A 14,079-nucleotide genomic window follows, 5' to 3' on the forward strand; every position below is an offset into this window, starting at 1 on the left:
CGCATACTGAACTCAAAAAACGGCCAGTATACTGAACACAAAATACTGTAGTGTGCATGAGCCCAAATAGTAACAATTAATTGAAAGCAAAGTTTGTAAATAAGTTTGAACCCATGTTTTTTTAGTACTCACCCTGTGTAAATGTTCTTGCTGTGCCATTGCTGTGTGCCATGTTGACGATAGCTCCATGCTTTGGACCATCTGTGATCCTGTATTTCAGCAATTTATTAGGGCTGTCTCGATCTTCTGCTCTCAGTGATTTACTAGTGATAAGAAATCCAAGATGTCCAGAAGGAAGGATCCTTAATGTTGCAGCTCCTTTATTGACAGCAATTTGGGGAATACCATTATCCAGGGAATTTATTCTAATTTTTAGCATTTGGGGTTTTCGTGTCTCAAAGGTTGTATCAGGGAATACATAAAATTCAGTGTGTGTTCCATCAGTTACAGTGAAAGAGAAACTATCTTCCAAAGATTCACTCCCATCATGCCTATAACTGATCAGATTTTCATTCAGATCCTGCTTGGTGAAGGTAGTTATTGGACGACTGTTGTTAAACAGAAGGTTACCATGTACTGGTACTTGAGTGATTGTAAATCGCAGCAAGTGGTCAGGAGTGTCCATGTCATCTGCAGTTAGTTCAAAAGGAGTAATCAGTTTGTTTTCTCCTTCATTTGCCACCAGGTTGTGCATTGAAAGAACTGGTTTCTTATTGTCTACATCAGTTATTGAAATCCGGAATGTACGAAACACAGGATTGTAGCCATCTGTGACTTCAAACTCAAAACTGTCCATCTTCATCTCATCTTCAGAAGTATGGATATAATAGATTTTATTACCTGCCAGTTGAAGTTGGGTGAAGGTTGTGATAGGAATACCAGGTTGATCTGTATTCTCCAAATGTCCACGACTTGGTGCTTTAGTGATGCTAAACCTTAAATTCTCATCTGGACTATTGATGTCACTTGTGCTTAGGAGGTCTGTTGTCAGTGTCACTTTTCCTCCCTCTTTTAATGTGACTCCTTTGTTAATTACATCTGGGAATGCAATATCTATGCTACCAATATTAATGTAAAAGTACCTGTCAATGAATGGGTTAATTCCATCTGTGATATCAAATTTTATAAGATCACGTATACCTTCTTGGCCTGTGTGAGTATATTGGATAAGTTGCTTGTCAATTTCATCCTGGGTAAAATTCATTCCCACTGAGATGTTCCCCAGGACTGTTCCATCAAGGTCAAGGCGCTGCAGTAGCCCTTGGTTTGGGCCAAACTGAATTACATAAGTTAGAGACTTGTCATCTGAATCTAAATCTGTGGCTTTGAGCACCTTGTTTGTAATTAACTTTGTCTCTCCTAGTTCAATTTCTAGTCCATCATTGACTGCCATTCTAGGTGTTTCATCGTCTACAGGAATAACCATCACAAGAATTTTCTTCTCGACACTGTGCTCTCCATCAGTTAGAAGAATGTGAAAACTGTCCTCCTTGGTCTCTGAGTCATCATGTTCATAAACAATGCTAGAGCTCTCTTTTATTTCTTCCAAGGTAAAGTTTGAGATAATAGAGTTGCTTTGCTGCAGAACTATTCTGCCATGTTGTGGGGGTTTGGTAATTATGAAAAGAAGCTCATCTGCAGGTTGATCTGCATCAGCAGCATTGAGGATGGGTGTGTCAATAACAAGACTCATACCTTCCATAACAATAAACTCACGAGTGAAGATTTCTGGTTTCTCATCATTGGTTGGGATTATGACAATTGGAAAGAAGAGGGGCTGAGAAGAACTGACACCATCTGAGCAGCGGAAAGTGAACCTATCTTCTATTGGCTCTACTTCTTGGTGAATACTTTGAACATAATATATATGACCAAGATGGATATCTCTTATATTGAATGCACTAATTGGATTCCCAGATCTAGACTTTTCAGAGCCCGAGGCAGGTGAGATATTTTCTATATATCCAGATGAGGGCTGGACAATGATTGTGCACAATATTTCATCTTTTGGAGTATCAGCATCTTCTGCATCAAGGTTTTCAGGCATTACTATATTTTTACCACCTTCTAATACAGAAAATAGATCTCCCAGTTTCACTATAGGGGTTTCACTGTCCACTGGTAGTATGGTGACATGTACTTTAACACCCTGCACTTTGTTCCCTCCTATCTCCCATTCATCTGAAAGATCTGAAATTGTTAAGTTAAAGAAATCCTGCTGCTTTTCAAGGCCTATTTCTCCCGAAGTATGTGCATACATGACATCTCCATTTAGAAGATCTTGTTGAGTGAATCTCTCAGCAGGAACACCATTTACCAATATCTCACCTCTTCTAGGAGGGTCCTCCACAATAAAAGTAAGCATTAGATCATCAGTGTCAGGATCTGTGCCTTGGATAACATTGGTAGTTATCTCAGTTTTTCCCCTCTCCAGGACTTCTAAGGAAGATCCCAAGAGGCCACCAGGAAGCATTAATGTTGGGGCCTCATCATCTACTGGCTTAACTTGTATCCTGATTGTAACAGGGACTTTGTGAATACCATCACTAACTACCAAGGAAAAGGAATCACTGTCAGATTCATCCCCATTATGGACATATGATATATGACCTAGTTCTATGTTAAGAAGTCTGAATGAATCTCCCAATGACATTGGCTCACCTTGGTATTGCAACTGACCATGTACTGGAGATTGAGATAAACTGAACATAATGTTCTTTGTGTCAGTGTCCTCATCTCTGGCATCAAGCTCTGCCTTGGTAAATATGAAAGAAGCCCTCTCTTGGACAGTAAAGCCTGTATTGGTGATTTCAGGAGGTTTGTTATCCACAGGTTGCAAAAACATTGTAAACGTGCCTTGTACAGAATTACCTGAAGCATCTTCCACAGTGAAGTTAAACTGCAAAACCTTTGCAACAATTCCCAGTTCCTTTTCTGGAGGTCTGTAGGAAATTTTGTGATGGTTAATTTGTGCTTGAGTAAAAGAGGTTACCTGAACATCTGGCAGGTCTGTGAATACTACATGACCAGTAAGGACTGGATGGTTGGGGTCAGTATCCCTTGGATGGCTGTGTATGGTGTACTTGAGATTTCTATCATCTGTATCCATATCTGTATACCGAAGGTGCTTTCTTTTGAAAGGGGTCACCTCATATTCCTTAACAGTCATATGTAAAGTTGTCCCTTGGAATAATTCAGGAGGAATGTCATCTACAGGTTCTATCCTCACAGTGAAAACCTGCAGTCCAGAATGGTTGGGTGGATCATTATCATCCAGCACCATGAACAGCACCCGATCTAACACTGTCTCAGCACTGTGTGGACCCACATGCCTATAGTAGAGTCTGCCATCTACAATATCTTTTTGATACCACTCCCTTACCACCTTTTCATACAGTTCTTCCTCAGGAAGGTGTGTCCACTCCTCACTTTCTGCAGGGGTTTCAGTTTGTCTGAGCACTAATTCTCCCAACTTACTAAATGGTTCTTGCAACACAAAGAGAATGGTGGAGTCTTCTGAATCAACATCTGTAGCACTAAGAATAAAGGGTGAGATAAGAGCCAGGCTCCTCTCTGCCAGGCTAAGTCCTGTGTTGGCATTTAGAACTGGGGGTTCATCATCTGTAGGGGACACTGTGATGGGGTAAAGTAGCTCCACCTGGTGTTTTCCATCATCCAGTCGGAGAATTAAATTATCACTGAAAGTATCACTACCATCATGCTGGTAAATGACAAGTCCAGAATGAAGGTCTTGTGGAGAAAATGTGAAGCCATTCCCACCACTGTTAGCAACATTGGTCCCATGTGCCAGAACTAGTTGTCCATGTTTAAGTCCACCTACCACACTCACTTTCACCTCCTCTAGATTGTCCTCATCACTGATCACCAAATTGTTAATTCCAGACCCTGGACCAGACAGAGGTCTTGACTGGCCCTCTAGAAGCCAGAGTCCAGCATTGCGAGTAGCAAGGGGAGCAAACGTGTTCATAGGCTTTACCACGATCATGAAAGCAAATGTTTCAGAGGAAGCTCCTTCTGTGTCTATCACCTGCATCTCCAGCTGCAGGATCCTCTCCAGCCAGGACTCGCTGGATGGTGGCTGGTAGGCGATCCTCAACTCAGTTAAGTCTCTTTGATAAAAAGATGTTATGGGCAAGTTCTGGTCATCGGTGCTTACCAGATAGCCAGATGTTTCTGAATCTAGGGGGCTTGTCACATTAAAGATAATATCCCCAGGATCTGACTCTAAATCCTCTGCAGCCAGCATCTCCGGAGTCAGGGCTGTCAAGACAAATTGGTCGACTTCCATCATGAGCATGGACACAAAGCTGGGACGAGGAGGAGTGTTCTCAGCTCCCTCCTTGATTCTGACAGTCAGGTGGAAGTGTTCTTGCCTAGTTGCTCCATTTGCACTATTCAGATCTACTCGCATGGGCAGGTAATCTCTGTTTGGGGAGTTATGAGGGGCTGTGTGCAGGTAACGGAACCCTGAGCTGGTAAAGGTATGGCAGTCAATGCTCTGCTGGTGACTGGTGCTCATGTTCACTAAGTGACCATACCTTGGAAGCCCACCTGTGCCGAGAAGTGGAGTGATTCTGCAGGACTCCTTAGCAGGATCATAGAAGAAACCTAAAACCTTCTTATCAATAGGCACACTAAGTCCATGTATCTTCTCCACCACCAGTGGTAAATTGCGAGTAACAATATCAAGCTGCTGGAATATGACCTCCACCTCCAGGACAAAGGGCACAATCAGCGTCTCTGTGGGAGAATCGTATCTAAGCTGTAACCTTACTCTGTCCTTTGGGGGGCTGCGGGAGCCCAGGTGAGTGTATCGCACTTCTCCTTGTCCAAAGTCACACGGGAACTTCTTGGGCGTCAGGGATCCAGGTCTCTGGGACAGGGGGTCATTGTCCAGCACGTTCACAACACACTTGTCTCCAGGCTGTACTTGTAGGACCAGATCCTCCACTGGATCCACAAATGCTGATCTGCCAAAGGGGACCCGGACTCCTCGGTTGGTCACAAGGATGTGTTCTGGATGCAGGGATCGGGATCCAGGCTGAGCTTGCCCCCAGGAGAAGAAAGTCATGATGAAGAAGAAGACGAGATACTGGGGTCTTCTCTGAGGGTTATAATTCTGCATCTCCATGTTCCTGCCCTGTGCAGGGCTGCAGGATCGCATTCAGGACGGGAGTGCTGGACTTTGAAGACCACGATGAAGCTGCAGGTGATGTCAGGACACAGCGCTGTCTCCTCTGCTTGGAGATGACAAGAAATGCGAGGTGGGACAGGGGGATCTGCAGGTATTATTTCAGCTGGGAGGGGCTGGCTGGCAGTACATGACCCCCCTCTGCCCCCTCCTTAGTTCTCACCCACCCATAATATGCATAGTGCAGCCCTTTCTTTCTGCCCTTTTCTCTAGTTCATGATTGTTATGCTGCCCCTGTGCTGCTGTGTTAGCAGTATGTCTGTGCCCATAGACTGGCAAAGTGCCATCAGAAATACCACAACTGAAGAGAGACCTGATAAAAGGTGCAATATCAGAATCACACAAATGTATCTAATGTCTACAATATCTATCTATCTATCTATCTATCTATCTATCTATCTATCTATCTATCTATCTATCTATCTATCTATCTATCCATCTATCCATCTATCCATCCATCCATCCATCTATCCATCCATCCATCATATATAAATGCATCTAATATCCAACTCACATAAATGTATTTAATTTGTATCACACAAATGTATCTAATGTGCTGTATGTATCACACAGAAATATGTCTAACATCTGTCTTACCTGTAAATGTATCTAATATCTGTATAAGCCACAAATGTATTTCAAGTCTGTATAAGGGTGCCTTCACACATAAGTTTTCAGTGGTGTTTTTCTAGGCCTTTGCATTATTTTGCAATGTCATTTTTGGCGTATTTTTGCTGTAAAAATGTCAAAGTATTTTTTTTTGCTCCTGGCGTTTTTGTTCCTTTTAGTTTTTCTTGCTTCTGTTTAAAAATGCAGCATGCTGGAGCTCTTGGTGTCTTCTTCTGTATAGAGGAAAACGCCATGAAACAAACACTAGTGATAAGACACAGTGTGTGCAAAAAATTCCAGAAAAAAACAATACAAAAAACACGTCAAAAACCGCAGGTGTTAAAAAATAAAACACTTGCACTTATTCTGCCATTCTTTAATTCATGTGTGTAAGGATTCTAAAGGTGGGCTTACACATAGGTATTGAGTGCCTTTTTGTTTTTTTAGTGGCATTTTTTTTTAACCCACAGTTTTTGATGCAATTTTTGCGGTAAAAAGGACAGAACCAGATGTAAAATGTAATCTATGGGAAAGAAAAGCTTTTTTTTTTTGCCTAGTGATGTTGGCTAGTAGTGTTTTTTTTTTTTTTAAATACAGCTTTGGCATCTTTTTGGGCATTTTTTTTTATCCTCTTCACTAGAGGGGAAATAAAAGCCTGAACAAAAAATGTTTTTTGTTTTTCAAAAATGTCACACAAAAAATGCCATAAGAACAGTATGCAGTACGGAAAAAAAACGTAAGCGGTTTTATATGTTTTTTTTTTTTTGGTGTTCACGATGCGTGAGGCAAACTCATAGCATCCAGACTGAATCCTGAGCCATTCAATGGGTCTGTGTACATGAGCGTTGTACCCAATACAAAAGAGTAACTAAACTTTTGTATAATTTTTTGTGAACGTTCCCTAATGCCCTAATAACACTTTTTGTAATATAGTTTATTAATGTATTTAGTATTTTTATTACACTCTCCCTCTACCCCAAAGCACGTGTTTCGCTGTGCGCTTAGAATCTACTTCTCTGTACACCGCTGACAGCTCAGTGGTGTATGGAGTACGGGCTGTAAACACTTCATGAATGGGGCCGCAACGCGGTGAGTACGGGAAGGAGCGCACATTGCTGCTCCTGCCCATGCCCCCAGGAGGTTTACTAAGTCCTGGCATAGCAGATGGGTAATCTGTAACCATGTGCTATGCCAGGAGTAGCTGAGCGGAGCAGGTTCCCTCCTGTGCCTACTTCGCTAAGCTAAGAATCCTCCATGTCAGCTCTTAGCTTAGCAAAACAGGCAAAAGCAGGAGCCCAGATCTGCAAAACGGATACGGTCGTCTGAATGAGCTCTTAAAGCGACAACAAAAGCTACAGTCAATAGAGTGAATGTCGCATGTGACTTGCAACACAAAATCCAGCAAGTCAAGACTGGTGGGAAATGTATGAAGATTGGTGTCTCTAACGCCAGTCTTGATCCTAAGTGCTTTGCTGCAAGAAGCTGAACACCATTTAATAATTCTTCTAGCTACGCTAGGTTTTTGGCGTAAGCAATGGTAAATATGTTGGGCAACTTTGGCCCGACCTCTCCCACCAAAACCCCCCAATTGATCATCCAGCATCAACCACTGTGAAAACTCTGCCGCACTTTCAAACTGCTTGTCTACAAATTAAACAGGATTAGTAAATGTAGGCCGTTGGGGGTCATTTCAAAAAATGTTGAATGACCCCTTTTTTGTGAAATTTTAAATACCTGGGCGCCACGTGTGACACATAGGAGTGTCCAGGGTGTGGCTCTGGTGTGTGGGGGGCCTTCAGCCCTGACAAATTTACCGACATTTACGGTGTATATGTTGGCGAAATACTACTCCAGCCAGGGGCTGGTCTAGTTTTTCCACAAGGCTCACGGACCGCTGAAGGTGCACCTAATGTACGGTGCATGCCTCGTAATAAAATAAGCACATCTTCCACCAGCAAAAGCAACGTAAAAGACCGGCATAAAAAGTCGGTCTTTGTAAATGACCCCCATTGACTGTTACTTTTTTGGAGAATTAAATTCACCTTTCATTCATGAAGGGTAAAAGGTAAGGGTTCAAAAAAGTAGAATTCCTCCTATAACTGTGGCCCTTCCGCAGCACATCCTACTCTCTGCACACACACACCAGGCCGGACACAATAAAAGCTTTCAGGTAGGAGCTTTATAAGTCCAAAGTAGATTTAATGGCTATGTCGCTGTGTGAAGATGCCGTTTGATCTGGAGAGCTATTATGCTTTCATAACGAGGCTCCTGTTCTTATCTATCAGACAATCAAAGGAGCTTTTTTAGACTTCAGCTTCTTGGGACTTTAGGGTAGTCATTTCTTATTACCTAAATGTATATCATTTGCTGTACCTGTTACTTCTAATAACATCCAGCACTGCACTTGGTCTTCTCATCCCTATTCGTTTTTTTTAATCTAAAATACTAGAAAATCTGTCTTTATAAATCTAAAAGCAATACTATATTATTCTGCTTTACCTGAATAAATCTACTTCTTGGGCCTCATGCACACGGCCGTTGTTTGGGTCCGCATCCAAGCCGCCGTTTTGGCGGCTCGGATGCGGACCCATTCACTTCAATGGGGCTGCAAAAGATGCGGACAGCACTCCGTGTGCTGTCCGCATCCGTTGCTCCGTTCCGTGGCCCCGCTAAAAAAAATATAACATGCCCTATTCTTGTCTGCGCTTTGCGGACAAGAATAGGCATTTATATTGAAGGCTGTCCGTGCCGTTCCGCAAATTGCGGAACGCGCACAGACGCGATCCGTGTTTTGCGGATCCGCGATTTGTGGACTGCAAAACACACCACGGTCATGTGCATGAGGCCTTAGTGAATCATATCCTCACTTCACATTTTCAGTTTTAGATGTGCAGATAACATCGCTGGTCTGATTTTAAGGTGTTGTCCTAAGATTTCCTATCCCCTATACAAAGGATAGGGGATGAGTGGCTGATCCATGGGGGTCTGATCGCTGGTCCCATGGATGAAGAGAAGTGGGGGTCATGTGTCTGCCCGTATGAATGGATGCACAGTTAAAAGAGATCATAATTGCAGGGTCAGCCTGTGTAGAGCTTGTTTGCCTGTAACCACGTTTCTATGGGACAGTCACAGAGTAGAGCGCTCAGCTATCTCTGGCTGTCTCATAGAGATGAATGGAGCGCCGGCGTGCGTGATTGACTGCCACTTCATTCACATAGAGAAACACAGGACCCTCATTCTCGTTTTCCATTGAGATTGCTCAGTTGTTCCAGTTCTTCTTTTTAGATCAATGTTTGTGTGATACAGGTATGTATCTAATATCTAGTATCACATTCAAATGTATCTAATGTCTGAGTTACACACAGATGTAACTAATGTCTCTATGACACCTACATATGTGGCAGATTTAGTTGCAAAAACTTCTGCGACTAAAAATTGGTTCCAATTATGTGAATGGCGTTGCTTTGGAACGATTTATCAAGACCGGGGAGTGCTGCGCCCTTCTTGATATCCCATGAGCTGCTGGAGGATGCATCTTAATCTACACAGCGATTTTGCCCGCGACAGCTGTCACATGACCAAAGATCGCAGTGTAGGGGGCTGCCGTAGGAATGAATGCAGTCATGGCACAACTCGCACATTCGCTGTGACCTTGATACAAGCATAAAAAAAGATCCAGCAATGTTGGATTGTGTGATACACGTCACTGTCACAGCAAACATGCAAGTGGTGCTGCAATCCCTATCATTTCTATAGCAGCCCCGCTACACTGTAATCCCTATCATTTCTATAGCAGCCCCGCTACACTGTAATCCCTATCATTTCTGTAGCAGCCCCGCTACACTGTAATCCCTATCATTTCTATAGCAGCCCCGCTACACTGTAATCCCTATCATTTCTATAGCAGCCCCGCTACACTGTAATCCCTATCATTTCTGTAGCAGCCCCGCTACACTGTAATCCCTATCATTTCTATAGCAGCCCCGCTACACTGTAATCCCTATCATTTCTATAGCAGCCCCGCTACACTGTAATCCCTATCATTTCTATAGCAGCCCGCTACACTGTAATCCCTATCATTTCTATAGCAGCCCCGCTACACTGTAATCCCTATCATTTCTATAGCAGCCCCGCTACACTGCAATCCTTGGTAACGCGACAGCTGTCATACCCAGAAACACCATGTAGACATACCGTACAGGAGAGGTGTACGCCTCTTCAGAATTTAGGCGCATCCTGCGTTAAGTCCATGCTCCTAGTGTGAAATCGATGGCAGATCTGAGCTACTGTAGATTTCTGTCTTCATTTACACCAGAAAACCAGCATTAGGGTACCTGTACACGGTACAGATTTGTGTGCAATAAATCCTCAAGAAATCAACACCAAAACCGCACAAAAAACTGCATCAAATCCACACCAAAAACAGCATAAAACCGCACAAATTGTGTTTTTTGTGCGGTTTTATGCTGTTTTTGGTGTGGATTTGATGCAGATTTTGTGTGCATAAATCTGCACCATGTCCTGCCACTCTAGATGAAGAAAAACATGCTGGGCCTGCTGGCCCCTCCCATCCCTCACCACTTTCCGAAAAATGTTGTCGCAGTGGCGCCTAATAAGTTGCAAACAAGAGGTTTGCATCTTATTTGCACCATAAAAATGGTCTCTCCCGTGGATTTCTGCAAGCCCCAGTCAAATGAATGAAACCAATTTTCAGCCGCAAAAATTCCTACAACAAAAATCTGCCATGTGTGAAGGCGTCCTAAGATGTCTGATATCTACACTATAGAAATACACGTGTGATACCGGGTACATGTATGTGTCACACAGATATTAGACATACTTGTATATGATAGAGATATTTGATACAGTTGGGTGAAAGACATTAGATACATTTATGTGATACATGGATTAGAAACATTTGTGCGATGTTATTATATTTATTATCTACAGATATTAGATAACCTTATGTGCAATACAGGCGGCTGGATGAGAAAGTAGAGGGCAAAGTATTCCATAAGATTAACCAGATGGAGCCTCTGACGCTGCTGTTAAGCTAGATTTTGCTTGTTATTTGCACTTTATCTATTGCTTAATCTTTTGTTATTTAATTGCTGTAAGTTCCCTGATAAGTTGGCCTCAGGCCAATGAAATGCGTCGGGCAGAGTGGTACTGAGACATAGCTATATACTGCTTGATCTTTTGTGCATAAGTACATGTCTATGCCTGGGCAGGACATCATATAATTGCTTTATGTAGCTATATCTTTGTGTTTCCTTTTATTGTGCCAGTTCCTCCGCTTGCTCTTTTTCCCCGACGAAGCTGGGCAGTCAATTGGCGCGGCATAGGGATATCAAGGGTTACACTAGGAGGAAGGAAACACGCAGTGGGATAGACCTGTCTGGGGTGAGCTTGTTGATCCACAGCCTAGAGGATCATTAGAGGAGGGCTTACTAGGAGGAAGAGACCCAGTTTTCCCTTCCCCTCCCTATCCCCCCCGCCCCCTCTCTATCCCCCCTGGCACTAATATAGAAATACTGCATTTTTTCCCCACTGAGTGATTTGTGATCAGTGTGTTACACCCTGGCGGGCGGCCTTCCGCTTCCTCTTGGGTATATTATTTTAATGATGCAATAAAAGTTGTCTTAATTGAGGTCACCCACTAATTCAGTCTTTCTTGTATTTATAATTGGGTGACCATTTATTGGTTATTAAGAGTGACCATTATCTCCCCATGGTTATTTAAATATCATCTTACTCTGAGAAAGATTTTTGCGCCAAAATAGCACAATTTTGGTGCACACTGGAGCATGTTAGGCCCTCCCCTCTGCCTTTTTCCTCTGAGCTCTGCCTCCTGTCAAGAATGTCTAAATAAAATGGAGAAACCTTACATGTGCCAAACGGTGCCACTTCTTAAGGGCTCATGCCCACGAATGTAAGGGCTCTGTACCCGCATACGGCTGTTCCGCAATACATGGGTCACCGAGCCGTGTGCATTCCGCATAACGGATGCTGACCCATTCACTTGAATGAGTCCGCAAATCCGGAGATGCAGTGCGGAAGCATGGATCGGAACCCCACTGGAGCACTACGGAGTGTTTCCGTGGTGTTTCTGGCCGTGCCTCCGCACTGCAAAAAAGTAGTGCATGCACCGTCAAGTGAATGGGTCCGCAATCCGCATGCGGCTGCCCCACGGCTGGTGCTCGTGCATTGTGGACCGCAGTTTGTGGTCCGCAGCACGGGCACAGAGCCCTTATGTTCATGGGCATAGGTATTTGGTGCAGAACAACATTACAACCTTAGTGAATCTGGGCCCATGTGTGACACCAGCCTAATATTCACCTGTATTCTGCTGGTAAATGTGGTAGGAGGGCCATCTGACAGTAGGTTCTCCTGGATGTGCCTCAGGTCACTGCAGATACGTACGCCGATTTAAATTCATTTCAAGAAGAAGACCTTTTTTCTGAGTTTTATCTCTATGACATGCATAACCTATAATGTTGCAAAGTAAAAACAGGCAAAGGTTATTAACATTACTACAGAGGAAAAGCAATGTGGTGTTACCCACAGGAACCAATACGTTTGCTGTTTTAAGATCCTGTGAAGTATGAGAATGAGAACTTTACATTTGCGCTCGTTGAACTAAATCTTCCCCAGAGTTTCTCCTGCTGACCCCCATTCGGAATAATTACACCGCAAGACAAATTCTGCAGAGCCATTTTCCACCAAAACACCACCACATTGCCATGAGCGCTTTGCCTGCAGTTGTCGTCGAGAACACTAGAGGTCCCAGTTGAGCTCCCTTTCCAGCCTTGGCATTCAGCTGCTACTTTTTGAAAGCTTCATGGAGCTGCGTTATGATTGGAGTTGGAGTTTGGAATGAGAGAATATATAGTAATGTCTTACAGTTTTCACGTCTTTTTTTGTTGCTGGGGAGACTGTGGTTGGCAGTGAAGGAATTTTGCATGTGACTGATGGGTGTTGTAGTGAACACGGTGACGGGAGTGCACCTCAGCTGCCGATGGGGGATGTTTTTGATTTGGAGAACACTGTGGCTGGCAGAGTACTGTATTATGGGTGGTTTTGTATGGGGTATGCACTGTGGCTAGGATACTGTAGATGGTACTGTATGCTGGACATACCCTGGCTGGCACTGTAAAACATACTGTTCAGTCAGTGATTGATATCAATCTTCCACTTCCTTTTTGAAAAGATTCCTGGCATCATCTGAAGTGTGTATTCCAAGGAATGATATACCCTACTATATAGAGTCACCTAGATGGTCCCAGAACTCATCTGCCACTTCAAATGATTTACAGTAGGATGTTTTTAATTTGTTTTATAAAAATCACTAATTAATTTTAGTCTACTGCTACCTGGAAGGGAGTCTGTCACTGTTCCGGTTAGCAGAATTTCTTGTAGGGCCAGCTCAGCTGAACATAATGATACCTTTCACTTATCAATCCGTTGCTTCATTCTAGAGAAAAGCTACTTCTACATGCAAATAAGCAGTTAAGTGCAATGAGGCTGGGCCCAAGCCACTCTGTGACCCCCTTACTTCTCCTGCTTACCCTGCCTCTCATTCTTAATTGACAGCGCCAGGCAAGATGACTATACAAATGTCTGGCACTGCCAATCAAAAATCAGTGAGAGATTCTGGCAGAAGAAGCAGGAGGAGCAAGGGTGCACAGAGTGGTTTGGCCCCACCCTCGGTGCACTTAACTTTACATTTGTATATGGATTAAAAGTTATTTTTCTCCAGAATGAAGCAATGGGTCATTAAGTGAAATGTATCACTACATTCAGCTGAGTTATCCCTATATGGCATCATCCCTGCTTTAAACCCTAAAGTGGGGAAAATTGGCTTCTACCTCACATATTTTTTTTTTTCCTTCCTCTGGATGAACTTGCAGGATAACAGGCCGAACTGGATGGACAGATGTCTTTTTTCGGCCTTATGTACTATGTCACTATGTTACTATGTTACTTGTATGCATTTTAGGGCTTAGTGACCAAGCAATTTTTTATATTTTTTTATATAACTTTTGTATTGTTCTGTTCATGTAGCTGTATGAGGTCTTGTTTTCTGTGGACAAGTTGTAGTTTTCAATGACACCATTTTGGGGTATATATAACTTGTTGGTTAAGATAACATGATAACTTTATTCTCTGGGTCAGTATCATTACAGAGATTCCAGATGCATATAGTTTTTTGAAGTTTAACAATAAAACCCTTTTTTAAAAAAAAGAAAAAAAATGTT

The 14,079-nt window shown here is 43.0% G+C and overlaps 1 protein-coding gene across 2 annotated transcripts in view; it reads right to left on the minus strand.

Annotated features, from left to right (window-relative positions):
* FREM3 (FRAS1 related extracellular matrix 3) overlaps nucleotides 1-5,096 on the minus strand; it is an 82,315-nt gene extending 77,219 nt beyond the window's left edge. For both annotated transcript variants that reach the window (XM_040418503.1, XM_040418504.1), the window contains exon 1: nucleotides 133-5,096. In XM_040418503.1, coding sequence (XP_040274437.1) covers nucleotides 133-5,092 — 4,960 coding nt within the window. In that variant the 5' untranslated portion in view covers nucleotides 5,093-5,096. The remainder of the gene's footprint in view (nucleotides 1-132) is intronic.
* Between the last annotated feature and the right edge of the window lie 8,983 nt (nucleotides 5,097-14,079).

The sequence above is a fragment of the Bufo bufo genome, chromosome 2 (genome assembly GCF_905171765.1).
Source record: "Bufo bufo chromosome 2, aBufBuf1.1, whole genome shotgun sequence".
Lineage (NCBI taxonomy): Eukaryota > Metazoa > Chordata > Amphibia > Anura > Bufonidae > Bufo > Bufo bufo.